This window comes from Filicampus tigris, chromosome 14, assembly GCF_054856515.1.
Source record: "Filicampus tigris isolate MCC_2025a chromosome 14, RoL_Ftig_1.0, whole genome shotgun sequence".
Lineage (NCBI taxonomy): Eukaryota > Metazoa > Chordata > Actinopteri > Syngnathiformes > Syngnathidae > Filicampus > Filicampus tigris.
The window spans coordinates 13,669,541-13,690,148 of NC_141230.1; the positions used below are offsets into that span (position 1 = coordinate 13,669,541).

The window sequence follows — 20,608 nt, forward strand, 5'->3', positions numbered from 1 at the left end:
GATTTAAAATGGGTGAGAATGGATGACTGGTCACTCACTGGTCAAGCACATTAATTAGTAACAAATGATCAAAATAAACACACATTCGCTCTTTATTTATTTATTTTTTACTGTCTTCTTAGAAATCGTCGGAGCCCTGTGCCCTTAAATGATCTTCAAGGGTTATGCTTTAGGAACAATAAAGGAGTATCTTATCTAGTTCATCTACGGAGAAAGGACCACTGCAGCAAAGAGGAGACTGTGGAGTCTAACGCAGCATCGTTACATAGCATGATCATTTCTTATCATACACAATTTGCCTCCTAACCGTAGACAAAAGCCACGTCGAGAAATACATTGAGATTTTTGTTCTCCTCCATTGTTGTGTTTTGTTAGCGCCTCATTTTGACTGATGCGTTCATTACGGCATGGTTTTCACAGTCTAGTTTGTCGAAATCCGACTGTCACAAACCGAGGCGGCGCAGAGTGCCTCAGCCTCTTCAGTCTTTTTTCGAGGCGGAAATGGAGGCAAACAAAAAAAAAAGTCATATGATCAGATCACTTCACATTTCACAGTTGGCCAACAAGACCCTATTATATTTGATATGCATTTAAATTTCATTTACACCATTTTTTTTCTTGGAGATTTTTGGGGGTCAAATGTGTCATCAAAATATTAAAAATATATATCCTTACCTTGTATCTGTGGGATGTATGGTGCCAACAGTTTGCTTCTTTTCTTCTCATAGCCCTTCTGAGTGATGTCCCCTGCACAGAGACGAAAAACAGAGGGGAGGGGAGAGAAGAGGGGCAGTGAGATGAGTCATTAGTTAGATGGGGTCTTGGGGGTGTGTGTATGTGTGGGTGGGCTCGCGCACGCACATGAGTGGATGTGTGTGTGAGAGTGTGTGTGTTGTTGTTTTTGGTGTTCGTCCCGGGGCGACTTGCACATTACAGTGATCTTGTTTTAAAAGTGGGGTTAAGGACTGGGGACAGAGTGGACACAAGAATCTGAAGCTGGTTAGTCTCTGGCAGGATTTACACCGCTGGCCCAAGTGCCCAATTCTGATGTAATTGTCTACCTGCATATCAGATTTGTTGTTGTTGTTTTTTAACTGTCTTGGCCTCTATTCTGCTTTTTGCATCGAAACGTTCCTTTCTTTTGCTATCTTATCCAAGTGAGTTGACCCAGAGGTACTTGGAGGAAAAAAAAAATTCAAATTCTAAAAATGCTTTGTCTCAATGCAACTTTTACCCATCTTTAGCATAGGTTAGCCCTGACCAACCTTTATGAAAGGATGTTATTACCCATAATCCTTTACGATATAATTATTTAACGCAACAGATCACCAATAAAGTTTACTGACTTTATCTGAAGTTATTTGAGAGTAAGAGGTAGAGAGAGGCGGAGAAAACACTAGCTTCATCGGAAGTAAGTTACCGTTATGCTGTTAGAATTAAAAAACATCATCATAGTATTTTCGTAGCCTTTAAAGCGGAAATCAACCAAAACATATTTTTTTCAAGAATATGTTCCCAGCAGGCCCACTAGTTGAAACACGGCATTCTGATTAATGGTGTGTTTGTGCAATACGAGTTACGCAGCAAAATCCACCCGTTTTTAGCCATCTCAGGGGGCGGCCATTTTGACAGGGAACGACCAATCACAGCTGTTTTCTAAAGCTGAGCCGTGATTGGTCGTTACCTGAGCCTTGGGTAGTTGTGATGTCATTTTCAGTCGACAGAAGTGACAAAATGACCCCCCCCCCCCCCAGAGATGGCTAAAAACAAGTGGGTTAACTCTTATTCCACAAACGCAATATTTATCAGAATGCCTTGTTTCAACTAGTGGGCTTGCGTAGAACATAGTCTTGATAAAAATAGGTATGGGTTGATTTCCACTTTAAGAAAATAAAATGCCAACTTGAGAGAAAAACTAGAAACACTAACTGAGGGCTGTGAATTTCCACATCAACAGTTTAGCCTCTTTGGAGATTTTCACTGTTGGCGACAACCCTGATAGAAATAAATACAAAATCAATATGGATGTGGCAGGTGGCAGTCAAAGCAGGCTGTGTGGAAAAAGAGGAAGGGAAAAAACTAAGCTGTCAGCAAAGAATGCTATGAATGATAAGACAGTCAACCAATTTGACATATTCATTGTGTCGGCAGGAGGCAAGAAACACTTGCAAAAGGTCAACGCAAACAGCTCAGCAGTCATATTTTCACTCATGTGCGGTGAGCAGGGATCATCAGAGCATGGCTCTAAATTGTACACACTCGCACAGCGGGGATCGAGTGAAGGCTGAGGTCAAGTGAAGAGGCAAAGTTCAACAGAGCTGTCTGAATGGAACAAACGGCTCAACTTGAGTCAAGTCCTCGCTGTTCAGCAATGTGCCCGTTTTGGTGATTGGAAGAGCCTTTGACACAGTTAAGATTGCATTTACAAGTGCACCGACATAAAAGCGCAATTATTCTTTTTATTGTTTGATTTGTTCATGGATTTATTTATTAATCCATTCATTCATTGCAAATTTTAGTAATAAAATATACATATTTTAGTGTTGACTTTTGAGTATGTGTATTTGTTACGACACTTCAAATGTCTTATTTGTTTTCCGGTTTTGTGTCTATTGTATTAAAGACACTGATTTTAATGATCCTATTATTTTTCAACAAATGCGAAAAATAGATTATTTAACCTTTAATGTTTGCATGTTTTTTGGAGGATAATCATTTTTTATGCATGTCTTATCTTGGGGACGGTGCTGATTGCTGGGATAAGTAGAACTATAGTATGTATGTACAGCAAACCTCTGTACATATGTACCTGATCTCGGTGAAAATCAGCTATATAGAGGGATCATACTGTTAACTAATAGTTTAAACCCTCTGACACTGTACTATAAATGCATTTAATCTTTAAAAACCCTATTTCAAACCCAATTTATTTGAACGCAAAAAAATTGCGAGCATAAAATGAATATAAAATGCTGCTTGTATTGCAGCGCCATGTGTGTTGGATGTGCCTTTAAGAGGCGGGGCCTGGTGAAGTGGGGCGTGACAGACTCATGTCTGTGTGTGTGAGTGCTTCAGATGAGGCTGACAGCAACCTGCATGAGTGTGTTCATTGAGATTGTTTTAAGGTTTTCCAGGCGTTTAATAAACAGGCAGTGACCATGGCTCTTTTCCCACATGCTAGCGTGTTACAGCAAACACACACACACATCAAAAAAACACATAAAACCCATAAAAGTGTACTGCATATACTAGGGCTGAATCGAAATTCAATTACAATCATGATTATCATCCTCCAGGATTACAAAATTGGCCTAACCGTAAAAAAACCCATTATTAATATGTATTTATTTCCAATGCACTGTTACTGCTTACATAAGAAAATCATACTTGAATTTATAAATTTGCACATTTTTCATTTTACAATAACTCTTTGTTTGGTCCAAAAGGAACTTGAATAATTAGTTTTTCAAATACATTTATTTGTCTTTATATTTCTTACGTTGAAACATTTTGTTTTGTACCAAAAAATAAACGATCGTTTGAATAATCACGATTTCAATTATTACCAAAATAATCGGGATTGATTTTTTTTTTTCCCCCCCCATAATCAACAGCCCTAGTATATACTATGAAATTGTTGCACTACTGAGTACAGCAAGAATAGTGTTGTGTTGATAACGTTGCCAGTGCTCTGCCACTTGAGCATGGAGCGCAACAATGCAGTAGTGTGAAGGCAGGTGTTGTTGTTGTCACACTTCTCCTGAGTCACCCCTGACAGCTGAATGGCTGCACTGTTTCATGTCTAACAATACGCAGCTCTCCATAGGCTGCGGATCCTGACCCAACACTGACTCTTCTGTCGTGACGCCTCTCTATCCGCGTGTGTCCGTGCACACTGGCGTATGTCTATGTGCATACCAGGGCGTCAGCGTGCACGCACCACAGCATTACGCCCTGACAAGCACACAATGGGACTGCTTTTTACCCAAACTGCAGCTCGCGGAGCTTCGAGGCCGAGTGCATCCTGATCCATGAAGTTATGTCTCAGCGCAAGCTAATCTTTTGAGCCGGGAACAAACAGCTAAGTCTTTCAATGACCCTTTACCTGAATCTCACAGAACACCAAAAGGTTTGGCGCATCAAAGGACCACATTATTTCCTGTGTCAATGTGAGGGAACACTTGGATACACTGAAACAGTTAAGACTGACGGACCGGTTATTTGAACGTCTATTAGAGGTTAACTTATTCTTACACATTGTTGCTGTCCATCCATTTTCTATTGGGATTGCAGGTCAGCTGGAGCCCATCCCAACTGACTTTGGGCAAAAGGTGTTTTGCCCCTGAAACTGGTCGCCATCCAAGTCCAGGGCACATAGACACTGAAACTAAACTAACCCGTTTTTGGAAGGAGGGAGGAAACCGGAGTACCCGGAGGGAGAACGAGCAAAAAGATTGATCCAAGAACCTCTTAACTGTGACGCACATATGTGCTGACAACTAAGACACCGTGCTGCCCAATGAAAAATATTCATCTCCATATTTGTGTACAAAAAAAAAAAAAACATGAAAAAAAAAAACTTTACAAGCCATCAACACAAAATAATAAAAATTTAAAAAAAACAGCAAGTACGTTGGTACATTGGCTTAATTTGCACTAGTTTATTGAGTGCTGTTCATGAATATTGTATGTCTGGGCTATAATAAACCAAGCACCTGCATTGCTTTCAAAATTGCCTGTGCAGTTAATAAAGGTTGTATGACTGCGACAGCTACACTCACAACTGTGTTTCCCTTTCATTTATTTCCTACTGTAAAAATTGCAAAAGACTGTATTTTCTGGGGTAAAGGAATGTATACGAAATGGTGTATCAGGTGGTGGTTCCGTAAGGGAAAATGGGGCGACTGAGGTTTTACTGCCTAGGGAATAACAGGGAAGGGGGTTATCTAAGGATGCAGTTTGGAAATGGAAGGACAGCTAGAGGAAGGGTGTGTGTGTGCGCGCATGTGTGTGTGCTTAACACCTCCATCAAATTACAGTCTCGAGAGACACACTGCAGCTTACAGTGAGTCAACACAGTGCCAAAACATAGGAGAAAAACCTTTGCTTGACCTCCTTGCTCCTTCATGCTGACTGTAAGGGTTTCTGATGCAATTGTGCCGTGAGAAATTGTTAAAGCTCCGCAATAAGCTCAATGGCAGTAAAGCAAACATCATGAGGGGGCTCAGCTGGAAGATGTCCTTTTCTCTCCCTGTCCCAATCAAAAACGGGCCTTGTTCATTTGACCCTCCCCTGTGCCTCTAATGTAACTTCCCCACTTTTCTGTCCACTCTTGAGGGCTGCGTGTCCACACATATTAAGCGTAATGGTCTTCTTCTGACCTCCAGACAGTCTTTATTTAAGCACATTCAAAGGGTCTTTCAATGAGGAAGAGGAATGGAGGTGATGTCGTGTCCACATTTTTGGCTCAGTTGCAGCTGAACACAGTCTGGCGAAACAATGCATTTTATATTCCGGGAGACCAAAAGCAGTTAGGTGGCACTCCTCTCTGAAGTTATTGTCAACATTCCTCTGGCCTGGCATTCAATCCCAATTTCCCTCTCTAGAGAGTGACAGCAAGAGAGCCACTATCCTCCGCTTTGTCTTATTGACTTTAATTGACAGATAGCTATCGAGTCAAACTGACTGATGAGTTTTTGGGCGAAACAGTGCCTTCAGTGTGATTTACCCTGCATCAGCACAGATGGGAGTTTTTCCAATCCAGAGACCAGACGTCTTCACAACCCACTCGTTGGCTATGACAACCATATTTCATTTCCAGTTACATTCAGGAGTGTAAACCAGCAGAGTATTTCATATAAAACACACCACGTGGTGACGTTGAATGCCCGAATGGTCAAATTGGAGATACAGTATAGGTTTCCATTCGACAGTCACAACATGTGGTTTTATATTTGTAAAGGATACATGAGCTGTGAAAGAAGGTAGGGAGATTTGCTTGATTCAGGAAGTAATGCTTTGACAACATGATATAACATGAGTTGAATCAATTGGCAACGTGCTGTTAATGATATCTAAAGCAAACAGAAACCCTCCTGGACAAATGGTCAACTCCGGGACTGGTTAATACTTCATACAGACATTTTATGGAATAGGTTTTAGCCCGTGAAGTGAAATTTCAAGGTAACTTGCAGTTTGGGCTCCTTTTGCAGCAATGACCCCTTCTACTTGTCAGGGGAGACTTCTTATAGTATGCTGACGTTTGTCTGTGAGAATTGCGGTCCATTCATCCAGAAGAACATTTGTAGTTCTTTATGATACAGTATTTGTATTAGAAATAGGTATAATAATCAAGTGATTAAGAATTTGGTTGATTTGGTGAATGGTTTCAGCTAGTTTTCTGTCTAAAGAAGTGCAACATGTCAACTACTGGCAATTCCAGTGATACCCAGGCGGACTATGACGAAATTATTCTGCTCAACATTGGGATTTAAACTTGAGTTCTTCAGAGAGAGAGAGAGACAGAGGGTCTCCCATACCTTTAGGAATATTTTTTTTTTTAATTGTTATTTAAGAATATGTTCTATGCAGGTCCACTAGTTGAAACATAGCATTTTAATATTGTGTTTGTGGAATATGAGCTAAGCAACAAAATGCACCCGTATTTTAGCCATCTCAGGGGGCGGCCATTTTGTCACTTCTGTCGACTGAAAATGACATCACAGACCCTCAGGGCTCAGATAATGACCAATCACGGCTCACCTGTTTTCTGAAGCTGAGCTATGATTGGTCGTTATCAGAGCCCTAAGATGGCTAAAAAACGGGTGGATTTTGCTGCTTAACTCATATTTCATATTAATCATATTGTATTGTTTCAACTAGTGGGCCTGCATAGAACACATTCTGGAAAAAAATATGTTTGAGTTGACTTCCTCCTTTAATTCCCCAATTAGTCATATGCCATAATATGCATTCCCGCAATCCCCAACATATCATGTTCAAATATCACAACTTAATCGCAACTAAAATCTCACTTTAGTAACACCGGTTAGTCTAACTGATTTCAATAAAGAACACTGTTAACATTGCGTTACTAATGATGAGAACAATTGCTTGAAAACAGTGACTAATTCTTGAACCTGAGATTAGACACTTTACAATGAAGCCCTTCCCCATCCACAGAGTGTGCCAGGCTGGCGCTTAATCTGCCAACACAGTTGCCAGGGCAGCATGCAGCCTGCTTGCTTCTTCTGCCATAGAAAAATAATTGTTTCATATTTAGGCAGAATAGTGAGCCAACAGAGACAGATGTGTCCAGCTGTCCTCGCAGCAATTCCCCCAACAATTCAAACGTTGATTTTATGCTTCAATGTTCATTCATACACTGTTTTCTCCCCCCCCAGAGCAAACCTGCATCTGATTATTTAAACACTGGAGTTGACCTATTTCATGTGTGCATGGTGAGAAAAGTTGAACGTTCTTTTCTCACTTGGACCGCTCCGAACAAAACAGTCAAAAATTGACAGAAAGAAGATCCAAACCAGAGATGCAACCACATGTCAAGATGATAAAATAAATAACCGAGCGGCTGCCGGGTAAGTCAGTGACGAATATAGACATGCACATGCTGAATGACTCACGTGTTAAGGAGGAAGCAGAGGATGCGTCTCCAGTCCAGACGGACAGACAGACAGACAGACGGACGGACGCAAGAGGAAGATGAAGAGGACAGTCGCAGGGGGAAAAAACCCCAGCAAAGGCTACGCTGCTAGCAGGCAGTCTAAGGTGGTGCTCCTGTCATAAGTCAGCCCCTTGAACCCTTCAGCATCCTTTTGTTTCCTTTGCAGCAGACTGAATGAAGCCCATCTCCCTCACTCTCTTCCCACAACACCCCTCCCTTGCTCCTAATACCCCCTTCCTCAATTGCAACCCCCCTTTCTTTTACTCGCACTCTTTCCATCCCTCCCTCTTGGCGAGGCTTTAGGATTAGGGTGTCAAAGCAGACCCCTGCCCCCACCTTCTTCCCACATACCACTTCAAAAAACACACACACAAAACACCGGAAAAACAACTGCTTGTTACAACATGCTCGTGCAGGTGAACTGACACATGACGCATGAACTTGTTTCACGGTCAAGAGAAAGTTGTAATCGCGACTCAAGAGCATATAATAGGGTGATTTTTGTTGTGTTTTTTGTTTTGAATTGGGCACAGGCATACAATAATAACACTGGTGAAAAGCTGAATTGAATCAGAGGCTTTATGTGTCTATAAATGTATTTTTGAGACTGACTTTAACAATGGCTACTTTTTTTCTAGCACATCGGGGTTTGATATATTTTCATTTTTTGTTTTGAAGTTTGAGGAAAAACGGCCTTGCTTTCAATGGATCGTGACAAAATCTCCCAAACACAAATGTATTATGTTTCGATGAAACCAATTTTTTTTTTTTTTTTTTTTTAAACTTCTGCTCGTTTTCAATTTGTCCTGCATTTTTAACTCGTGGTTTGGACGGCTGCCTCAAAGTCCTTCGGTTCTGGACTCGAATGTTATCACCTTTCTGTATGAAGGTTGCATGTTTTCCCTGTGCTGGAATTTTTCTCTGGGTAATCCATCTTCCTCCCCACATAGGGACATCAGTGAAGAATCAAAACTGCCCAAAGGTGTGAATGTGGGTGTGGATTATGATTTGTATGTCCTTTTCCATACAAACTGTGAAGCGCTTGCCTTGCACTGCAAACCTTTGTTAATCATATATAAATGAACTTCAAAATGGCAGAGCTGTAATACATTGATAGGTGGTGGTGCGTTGGACCCCTGTTTAAAAGCTTTAAGCTTCAGAGGTACCGTAGTCCATTTTTCCCCAAAGTAAAACATATTGTGTTTCTGATTCAACATTGTGGAAATAAACTGAAATGAAATGGGTTTTTTTTTTTAATGTATATTCTGTACAAGCAATGGTCTTTTTACACATTAATATTTTCGCTAAATTATACACTCTTAAATCTACTGAAATCTCATTACCCATGTATATTTCTATATTGACATCTGGGGAAAACATGGTTCTTTTCCTGATCAAGGAAAATGGAGGTCTAAAACTAAATTATAGTCCAGTCATGAGAATTCAATGTTGTAAGTAGGCGGAGGTCTTGTAGAAGCCCCAGCTGGTATGCCACCCTTTCTGTTTGTGTGTGTGTGTGAGTGAGCACGTGTGTGTGTGTTTTATGCCTGAAATTACTGGCCTATTCACCCTTTGGCATTACGTTTCTATGAAGAGCTTGATGTAATTGGGCTCAATTATTGCTATAGTAAGCAGAACAATGAGCCAAAGTGCACACATTCCAAACAGAAAACACGGCGGATATCCTCTTGTGTCTTCCTGCTCATTGAGGCTAAATGTCATGTCATTTCGGATGTGGGGGTTAGTTCAAACCGCAACACAATACACATTATATAGCATACAACTCATGCAAACATGTTCAGTGTCATTAGATTCAATAAGCCTGCAAAAGGTAAACACAAAATAGTCCCATTCATAACCCATTCATATTCAATTTTGGCAATTTTAAAATTGGTGAGACTTCTGGGACTTTTTGAATTGCATCGTCTTTAAATTATCTCATTCACTGCCAGACATTGTCACTCTTTTACCCTAACGTTTGAAAAAAATGTGAAAAAATTATCAAGAAATTCCTGAGATTGAATGGCAGGACTGTGAAAAGACAAGTAAATTTGTCAACGGCAGTGAATGAGTTAACAATAAAAATAAGGTGCCATGACAAAAAATTCCAACTTTCGGCGTCATGCGACGTAGCGACGATAATCATTATTTAAAGTAGCGACCCACTCAAGGTCAATTACATTTTATTCAAGACAATACCATATTTTTCCCAACACCACCATTATTGGAATAAAGCATAAATAAAGATCAGGACAATGTATTGACGCTCTTTCCATCATAGTCGAGGGGTAAACCGAATTTGTGCACAACCTGGCGTAGTCGTACGGCAATAGCTGACCATACCCTTTTGAGGCGCTCGATGACAGTTAATTATGCCGTTGCACAAACTAGTTCATTGCTCGCTGTTTGTCACCATCAAAACTTGGTATATTGAGGCGGTCAAAAAATGAGGACTCCCTGCATATGGCAGAGTAATAAGGTTTATTTCAGACCCAACCGCAACGTAATTTTATAAACGTACAAAATCCGTTGAAATCCACCATATGTTGTTTCACCTCCCGCTCAAATCCAGTGTGTGACTATCAAGATCATTTTGAAAGGTGTGTATGTGCAATGAGGAATTTTCTATGTGACAAGTGTACTAATACTGAAAGGTTTGCGAGAGGTTAAGGTGGGTGGAACGGCTGCAGGAAAAATGGGGTGATTGACGATTGAACCAACATGACACCATCTGAAGAAACCAAAGGGGGCGGGGAGGAGGGAGGAAAAATAAGTTGACACATAGGATGACACGATTATAAGGCCGTGTACTACATTGGTTTCTTACTCTGTCCCACAATCGCACAATGGACTCCTCCAAAGTCACCTCCCGTCAACGGTTCAAACTATTCGGCGGCACCCCTTATAATTAAGTAGTGCCAATGAATTAGGAGACTTAACGAACCCTCTATTACCACTTTGCCAATAGATAACCTGCTCATCACATTATGAACACGTACACACACACACACACACAGAGTCTAAAATCCGGGCGCCTCCATCCCCCAGGCTCGTGAGCAGACAGACAGTGTGAATAATGAGTCATTAGATGCAGCGCTGCCTGGGAGGCAGCTGCAGCTGCACACTGATTTGCAAAGGAGACGAAAGGGGGGGGGGCTTAATAATTAAGAGCAAGCGATGCACACACTTCATACTGTCAGCACATGACACCCTCCCATGCATGTCTGAAGCTTGCACAGATCCCAGATCATGTCAGGGGTAAAAACAACATAGGGACACAGACTTCACGATTGTTGATAATAATAATTGGCGTGTGTGCGTGTATTGGAGTGTGTTATACATCTGTGTGTGATCAAGACCTTGGGTGAACCTGGCTGCTTTAGATTGGAGCGTTGGAATTCAGTTGGAGTATTTGTGAGGGTGCTTTACTATCGAACAGGGGAATGTTGTTCAACTCTGACGAAGGATTTGGTTCTTTGGTGTCGTGGTCAGCGGTTTAATGTACTACTCCTCAGCTCTGATGGATTGCAGTGAAAATTGTGTGACAAGTGGAATAGCTATCTATTGGAAAGGTGTTTGGTGTGCTATTAAACCAAACAGTATGGCTCTTTGGGTCAAAGTAGTTTTTTTTCAGATGAATAAGACGCAGCTTCAAATCCAGGTTTAGGATGGTAGACCTTGGAATTTGGTCCTTAACAGTATGTCACAGGGCGAATATGAAGAGGATGACGGCTGCACGGAAGTCATGTAGTGAATCGATCCTCCCAAAGGGTTTGGTTCCAACTTAAAATGTTTCTCATAATTTCAAAACAATGTTGATTGAATGTCCTGTACATTGATTGACTTAATCTATTTCAATTTTCCACAAAAATATTTCAAGTGTAAACCTTGATCACCTACATGCCGCAAGTTTATGAATCGTTTTTGGGGGGGTGGAGCCATAGACAATGCAGCCAAAGGGGTCCCCGGCTACCTATATTGTACTCCTTGTCTGACATATATATCCTCATCCATCTGCGTTTCTATTTAAATTTAAATGCTAATTAATGAACAATAAAAAATAATACATGTTAGCATTTGGTCGGCTTTGACTCCCGCCCATTACTTCAAATAAAGGCAAACTTTGTATTATTTGACTGGCTGCCATTTAATGATATATTCACTTCTAATGTACCACACGGTTACATCTCTAATTGTCCATTTTTGCGGGATAAGGCTTTGATTGATGAGAAGCAGATCAATGCAACTTATTTCAACCAACGGCAACTATCCGACAGCTTTGTGCTATTGAATCTACTTGGGGGAGGATGCTACTGCGAGCTAATGTAAAGCAACTTCACGGCAAGCTACACACAGTTCCTGGTGTATGAGATATGAGCGGCCCTGTGGGCACTCCTCGGTGCTCTGTACGGACAGATTTATTGTCTTCTTCTTTGCATGGTAATTACCATATGAATGAGCATGTTTTCCACTGGCCTAACACAGGCTTAGCCATTAAGTGCTTTTCATATACAGACGCATATAAACACCTTGGCTATAGCAAGGGATCGCAGGGTGGGGGGAGTCAGGATTTTTTTTTTTTTTTTTGCACGAAACACACAAAAAGCTCAACATCTCCACATGGACAGCGTGGTGAATCCAAGTAAGTGTGCTCAAACAGATGATCGCTCGTTTTAGACAGAGTCAGTCAGCCGCCACAAATGTGTTTGTGGTACTGGGCACGGGTGACGTGCCTTTAGTCTCTTAGTCAGACTTGGACTTTGGAAGGAAACCCAGCATCAATGTTTGGTTACGTGTGTTTACCTTTACATTGACTTGGCATACAAGTAGCTGGGTCTGGGTGGGCCCAAACCACTAAGTGTGAAATTAAGCAAACAAGTATCTGCTGAAGAGCCACTTTCAAGCAATGAGTACACTATCTGAATCATGCTGAGGCACTATCATGCACAAACACCCGCATGCCCCAAACACCCCTGCTATCATCTCAAAGTCAAAAGGTAAGCAGAGCTGCACTGAGATTTGTTGGATGCTCACATATGCGTTGGCTAACAGCTTTAGCTCCTGATAAGTAACATACTGTAATGGGACTGCGTGACAAATTTTTGGACAGGGTGGTTGTGTATTTGTGTTCAGATTAAAAGATGTCCAAAAATCTGCCATATAGTACCTATGAGAAAATTCATCAGAGTAAATCAATTTATTTCTAAGAAAAGGAACATTGAAGTCTTCCATTCATATGCCACAATACAGTTGTAGTCTGGAAAGAGTGGAATTGAGGTATGCATTTAAAGTACTCAACAAAAATTAAGTTTGACAAAGAGCTCTGACTGGAAAAGAAATTGCCAGTATGTCTTTTTAATAACCACACCACACAGTCACGAGCTACCTTGGTGAATGGGGACCATCCACATTTCTAGTGCGAATGATGGCTCATTTAAAAGTCATCAGTGTGACGCTTTCACTTCTCTTCTTCTTTGGGTCAGCACCAGATTGAACAGCAATCATCTTTTGCACACATCGCAATTAGGTTAAAGGGTGGATTACGGTCTCCGGGCCGAGTGTGACCGAACTGAACTGTAATGTGGCTCAACACCAACTTTGTGTGTGTTTAATGAGCCCTGAGATGGCAGGTACGTACACATAGTGTATGACACTGATGGTTCTTACTAAAAAAGACAGGTACAAACAAACCTTGCCATAATATAGCAGTTGTTGTACGCTCATTTATAGTAGGCCTTACAATAAGTCATTTGTGAACTAAAATGTGGAAAAAAAACAAAAAAACGGGGGATGTTCAGTCATCAGACATCAGCAAATCGAGGGGTATCACGGACTAAGAAGAGCTAAAGTGTAATGATAATCACAAAACAGGAAATGGAATTTTCAGTGACAAGAAATGCATGATATGATATGATACAATATGAGGAAATATAATTTAAGTACATATCAGCTACATACAAAAACCTGTTAGAACAATACCACTACAACTGCTTCAACAATATGGCCCCTCCAATTCAAAATGGTCACAGTGACTGATATTCATTCACAAAAACTTTGTGTTTCCTACTGAGTGGGATCTTAATGAGGCTCAGCTCTTACAGTTCGCTAAACAAAAGGTCAAGCAATTAAAAATCATTTGAAGATAAATTATTCACAGGCTTGTGAGACGACTCCAACTTCCTTCCTTCAGCTGGACATTCTCAGATAAGTGTCATATGTAATTTCTTACCAAAAATAACAACACACGAACGATCTATGTAGGGGTGGCATTTGGAATCACTTGGAAACTGCACAATCTCCAGAATATATTACCACAATAAAGATTGGAATTTGCATCCCGAGCCAATTTCTCACCGATGTTATTGCAGAGTAAAAGCCAGAAAATCCTTCTTAATTATACATTTACTCATATCATGTCATCTCCTGTTAAATAAATGACACTACATTGCAGTATTTCTTACTTGGATTAGTGTCGCTGTAATTGTATATTCCACCTTTCCATTACATATTACCTGCCAGCTCGCCCGTTTGGGAAGACCTGTTTTTCACTCAGTAGTAATGAGAAACTGGAGACAGGCTGACAAACGACAACAATGGAGAAGAACAAGGGTCTCCTGTATTTACTTCTTGGCCATGGTAAGTAGACACATTTTATTCAGGAGGAGACAGGGTCATACATTAAGCCAATTTGGCCCTGTATATTCATGATATAATAAAATAAGTTTGAAATATTATTTCATGTTTATCTTTTTATGCTGTACTATATAAGCATTTGAGAAATTAGAACTTCAGTGTACCGCAGTTAAGGCCTAGATCGACCAATCCGACGTTAGCCAACTGCGCCCGACGCTAAAGGCCTCGACACACCAATCCGACGTCGGCTGTCGGAAAGTCAGTACAAGCCGCTTGTTAGGTGTGTGCCGCAACGTCGTAAGGTCGGAGCCGTTGTCGGGGCGTCTAGGGGGGGGCGTGTTCGGCCGATTCAACATGTAGAATCGGGTCGGCCGTCAGGACAAATGATCACTGCGGTTGGCTGTTAGCTAGCGAACCAGGGCACTGGACCAGAACGGGAAGTGACAAATTCAGACGAACGGTGAAAATCGAAGCTTTTCCTCAAGAACTAAACCACCTTCGCTCATTTTTCACATCTCCTCTATGGACATAATGGCTGGCTGTATAGAAGCTGTAAAAAAAGCTTCCTGACGAAGTCCGATTTTACAACGGTGTTCGCTACATCAATCAGACAGCGCAATCAGTTGCCCCGAAGCTTACCGACGTCGGATTGGTGTATCTTGGCCTTATATTGTTCAGTGACTGTGAATGTGACAACTACATTACCCAGAAGGGTGAATGTCAATGCTTATTTGTATACATATGACATATGTGACTGGCTGGCAATCACTCCAAGGGTGTACACGACCTCTAGCTCAGGGCCATCTGAGATAGGCTTCAATTTACCCGTGACCCAAAAAAGGACAAGCAATATAAAATTGGATGAATAAAACAATAAATTAATCAAATGAATACAGCAAATCACTATAAAACTAAAGAACACGACTTTGCACTTTAAAGGGAACTGGACATATCAGACCAATCTTCAGAAGTCTTCAATTTCGGTTTTAAAACTTAGCCTTGCCCCTATTTTAGGGTGTGCTGCTTACAATTATGTGAAGCATGAGTAGAGCGTAGAAAGAGTCAAAGCAGAGAAATCCGCTAATGGAAGCATGTAATTGTATGGTGCTAAACAGTCCCAGTTGAGGGGAGATAAACAATCCAATCCTTACATAGCTTTTCTGTGCTGCCTGCCTTTCGCATAGCTTGCCATTTCTGGCAGATAGATTCCAAGAGTTTCTTCAAAGTTAGGAGGCTCCTCTAAAAATAGGATGGATGAAAATGACAAAAGTACAAAAAAAAAAAAAGTCACTTAAGATTATAGCCTCTCACATCTTATTTTCTTCATCCCAACCAAACAAGGCAGAGTATGCATTCCACAATGTATGACCTCAACTATTCCCCCCCCCAAAAAAGGCCTTTACTTTTTCCACTCTTATTTTTGTCAGATAAGGCACAGAGCACTTCCACACGGCTCAGCATTCCCCCCCGAGGGTACCTGGCCTTGGCGCGGAACCTGACTGCGGCAGCATGGGGGAAACGACGAGCCTTTGAAGTGACGTGAGATGGGATGGTGGGGGGGAGATGAAGGGCGAGAGCAGTAAACGGGGCGCAGAAAGCACGCTAGCGGTGAAATATATTGATTGAGCAATGGGAAACAAGACAGACAATACAAATAAAGGAAGCGGTCTGAGACAGGAAAAAGAGGGTGAGGCAATGCACTATGAAGTAAATCAGCCTGCCCACATGCAATGTTTGCAAAGGGTAGGGGAGGGAGGATGAGATGAATGTTGGCAGCAGCTACAGACGGCTTCTTTGCCATTATATACGGTGAATCCTCTTAAGATTGAACACAATCTTCTGGTTGACTAGATCTGTCACCTTAGTGAACTGAACAGGGATGTGTGCAACACATGGCCAAGACATATGCGACAGTGTTGCGACAGTAACGTGTATGTTATCCAGGTGGAAAGTTATCTATGAGTCATCACCACAAAGCTCCACAACAAACACAACTTTCATAAAATAGCACCAGAGACACGAGGAAGCTATTCATGTACAACAAGTGCAACAGGATCACCCCAGAAAACTGATTACACTCAAGGCGTAATGGAAAATAATTGTGATTTTAAACTGAATGCTTTTATACTAGGAAAGAGCGAGATCTATCAGTTATCTTTCCTTTGCACTCGTGTGCTTGCGTACAGTTGCCACTCGCTTCCTGCCCTATTGTGTGGAATGCTGGTTGCAAGTACAGGAAGTGGCCTTTTTGTTTCCCCTTTGTCTTTCCTGTTAAGGTAGGAAGGGATGTGTGTAGATATGGATGATTGGGGCTTGGGGGGCACAAACACACACACACACAAGGTTTGTGAGTTATTTGCATGTTTAGCACACACACATATGCAGAGGCTCAAGTGTCACAAAGACGACACCAAAAGATGATGGCTTCATTCAGTAAAGAGCCGCAATCTGATCCAGTTGGAAGTGGTACAATGTGGACTTCAGCCTAAAATGTACCTTAAAGTGGAAGTCAACCCAAAACGTGTCTTTTCAATATTTTCTATGCCCCTTCACTAGTCTAAACATGACATTCTGTTTGTGGAATATGAGTTAAGCAGCAAAATCCACCGTTTTGAGCCCTCCTAGGGGGGCAGCCATTTTGTCGGTTCTGTCAACTGAAAATGACATCACAATTTCTGAGGGCTCGGGTAACGACCAATCACGGCTCACCTGTTTTCTGAAGCTGAGCTCTGATTGGTCGTTATTTTAGCCCTGTGCAACTGCGATGTCATTTGAAGTCAACAGCAAGTGACAAAATGGCCGCCCCCTGAGATGGACAAAAACAGGTGGAGTTTACTACTTCACTCATATTCCACAAACGCACTATCAAATCAGAATGCCATGTTTCGACTAGTGGGCCTGCATAGAACATATTCCTGTAAAGATATTTATGGTTTGACTTCCACTTTAAAATGCCTCAGGAATAAGTTTGTCCTTTTTTAATATCAAACATTGCTTACTGTCACAGAAGTATAGGCTTCAACCATTGTATCAACCTAAATCAAACAAAAACACCGTAGAGTAAAACTGCACACCCTTTGAAGGTGCCCAGCATGAGAGGGAATACAGAGGCATTTGAAGAGTGAACCTCTCACTGAGTGGTGTTTTAAAGGTAGTGGGAGAATTAATGAAGTCATAGGTTAGAGTACTAGTCAGTATGTCTGCCCCACCATTCTGAGTCTCACGGTTGGAATCCTGCCTTTGGCCTCCCGGTGTGGAGTGCTTTTGTGGGTTTTCTCAGGTACTCTCCGGCTTCCTCCCAAATTTCCAAAACATGTATGTTAGGTTCATTGAAGACCCAAGGAATAGTTGTTTGTCTTAGTAAGAATCCAAAGAAAAAGCTAAAAACAGCTGTTGATGCAAAAGATCGAATCCAAATTGCACGACTATTTGGAGGTTTAATGGCCTTAGCCTAGATGCCTGGTAAGCTGCAAAGTTGAGCAGGTAAACACCCCTGGTCACTATTTGAGGAAATATATCCATGTCAAGCAGACACACTGCACACTTCACTCATGTAAAAGATTGAATTTAATCTGTTGTGACTGTTGTTCGATTTATCCAATCCATTTACCGTACCACTTATCCTAGTAGGGTCACGGGGTAGCTGGAGCTGAGTGACAAGCGGGGTACACCCTGACTTTGTTTGTAGACAAACAACCGTTCACACACACAACCACACCCAAGAACAATTTTAAGGTCTTCAAAGAAGCTAAGATGCACGTTTTTGGAACATGGGAGGAAGCTATCGTATATGGAGAAAACCGGGAAAACATGCAAACTCGACACTGTAAAGCTGGAGCTGAGATTCAACCCCTCAACCTCACAACGCTGCCCCTGGTAGTTCAGTTGATTCAATTTCAAGATTCATCAGAGTGGAATTACATCAACGGCTGACTCTCATTTTACCAGGCCAGGTCAGCCAGCCACTCGGTTTTGATTCATGTCTTCACCGTGGTCACTGCAAATGTGAAGTTATTTTTTTGAGTGAAGCAACCCATCTATTCATCCATCCATTCATTCAATCTACTCTGTCACACAAAGATGATAGCCTGCTGAAATTGTGGCTAATTCACCACAAGACCCAATAAAAAAAGATTAAGCAAGTAAAATATTTATGAAAACAATGAACCAAACGAAGCACGTACTGCTACCAACACCCACAAAGACAAGTTCCACCTGACAGACGAGTTTCTGGTGAAGGGGATGACGCAAACAAGGAGGGGAAGTACAAGAGCTGAAAAGATTGATTTGTCCAAGAGTGTAATGAATTCTTGGAGGCAAAAAGGAAAGTTGAGTCGAATGAAAGTCAAATGTGAGTGTTGTGTTTCAAAAGATCATCAGGGGAGGACACAAATACTGTAGCAGCCGGCGTTTTGTCCACTTACTTCCGTATCAAAATCTTGCAGTATTTCGGTCATGCGGGCACACAACTGTTTAACGCTATATGCACAATTCGATAGGGAGCAGTTCTCAATTTGTCATATGTTTTGCAATTAATGCCATAGCGCTATCGTCTAGCGAGTCTAATGTATTTAAAAACATTTCGTAATTTTATTACAGATTTTTTTTAATTGTCAATTGTTTTTGAATTGCGTTGTTTTTGGACCTTAAAGGTTCCACTGTCCAAATCATTTAGTTCCGTATTGAACCTGAACAAAAATGAATCCTAGCCAACTAAGTATTAGTATTTTTAACATAACAGCTTGAATGCCACCTAAAAGGTGGGGAGTGTGTGTCTCTTAAAAATAGTTGAAGCAGGCAAAACAAACAATGCCGCTCCTCGAAAACCACGTACATGTGTTTTTCTAGAAGGTGTGTACCTGGTCAGCAAAAATGTTTGACCATGAGGAAGAAAAGGATGCGTGGGTTACCATAGGAAAGACACCTGAGGTCCTGACTTCTTGCCACCTCAGCTGTTCATGGACCTTTAGCAGAGTGTGACAATAACGAATATCCAACACAGTGTAGCAGGAGTACGTCAGATCAAGTGTCATCGACTGAGGCCGAAGAGGTGAAGGAGGGAGGGAAAAAGGAAACATGAGGAAGCGTGTGTGACCTAGGAAGGAAATAAAAAAGAGGAATCACTGCAGTACGAATGCAACGATAGAGACTGGATTTACAAATGGGCGGAAATAAAATCAGAGACAGCTCGCTGGTTGCAAAGCATCTATATGCTTTCTTTATGAGTCCTGGGAGGCCAATCCCCTCCTACGTGACGGATGTGGGAAAACAAACAGATCTATTGCCTTCTCCTCATCCCTCCCTCTCTTCTTCGTGCTTATCTTAAACCCTCCATTGGCCTTCTTCACGGATTCCCGTTTCCATCTCATTCTTGAATATCTTTGTGGGAGTAAGAAACAAAGACAAGTTTCAATACTTTCTAGAAACGCCCCACAATCCCTAAGACTTGGACGATCATTCTAATATAGTATTTTCAGGGGTTGATGTGAGCATTAGAGACATTAACAAATTGTGGAGACTACTGATCCAAGTTTACACATAAGGCGACGTTTCGTTTCCTAGATTATGTGTTTAGACTGTGATGGTGCATCACTGTACAGCAACTGAAGAGGGACATATTACCTTAGTGTCGGGAACTAAAGAGCCATTTGAACTACTTGATAAAATATTCTCCGGGAGCCATTTGAGGCGATATGTCAGCGCATCTGCCATATTGGATGTGGCTTTTGTGTTAGCCATGAAATCGGTAAATAGTATTCGTAAAATTGAGTTAGAATGACATAATGCGATCAAAAGCAATAATTCGGTGTTAATCTAGTGAGTTCTTGCTTGATGGTACATCCCCAAGGAGCAAGTAAACAAGGCATCGTGACAATTACCTTCACATTGCCACATTCAATACAGCTGCGGCGTCGATGTACTCAAGAAGCCGTTTTTGTACATGTATTGTAAATGTTGTATATCGTCGCTGTCCTTTTCTGTACATTTTTTTCAATTTTCTTATTTCTATGTGAATGGTGTTTCCGCGTTACAGACATCGCATTAAATTAAACATTTTTCCAAAATCGGTGTTTTTCACAGGACAACGACAATATGATAATGCTTGCGGTTGTCGCATAGGGCGTCATTCAAGGTGGAAGCAACAGTGCTACGCGAATATACGGAGAAAAGTAAGTGCCGTCTGTAGGGCATTAGTTATAATTAATATGAATTTTTCTAAAAAAACGAATTTTCATATTTAACACGCACATTTTAAATCCCATCAAAGTCCACTTGTCCATTTTACAAATTAAA

At 41.3% G+C, this 20,608-nt stretch overlaps 1 protein-coding gene across 2 annotated transcripts in view; it reads right to left on the reverse strand.

The window, feature by feature from the left end:
* dip2a (DIP2 acetate--CoA ligase A) overlaps positions 1-20,608 on the reverse strand; it is a 79,535-nt gene that overhangs the window by 36,829 nt on the left and 22,098 nt on the right. For both annotated transcript variants that reach the window (XM_086051269.1, XM_086051268.1), the window contains exon 2: positions 676-747. In XM_086051269.1, the coding sequence (XP_085907395.1) occupies positions 676-747 (72 nt within the window). The remainder of the gene's footprint in view (positions 1-675; positions 748-20,608) is intronic.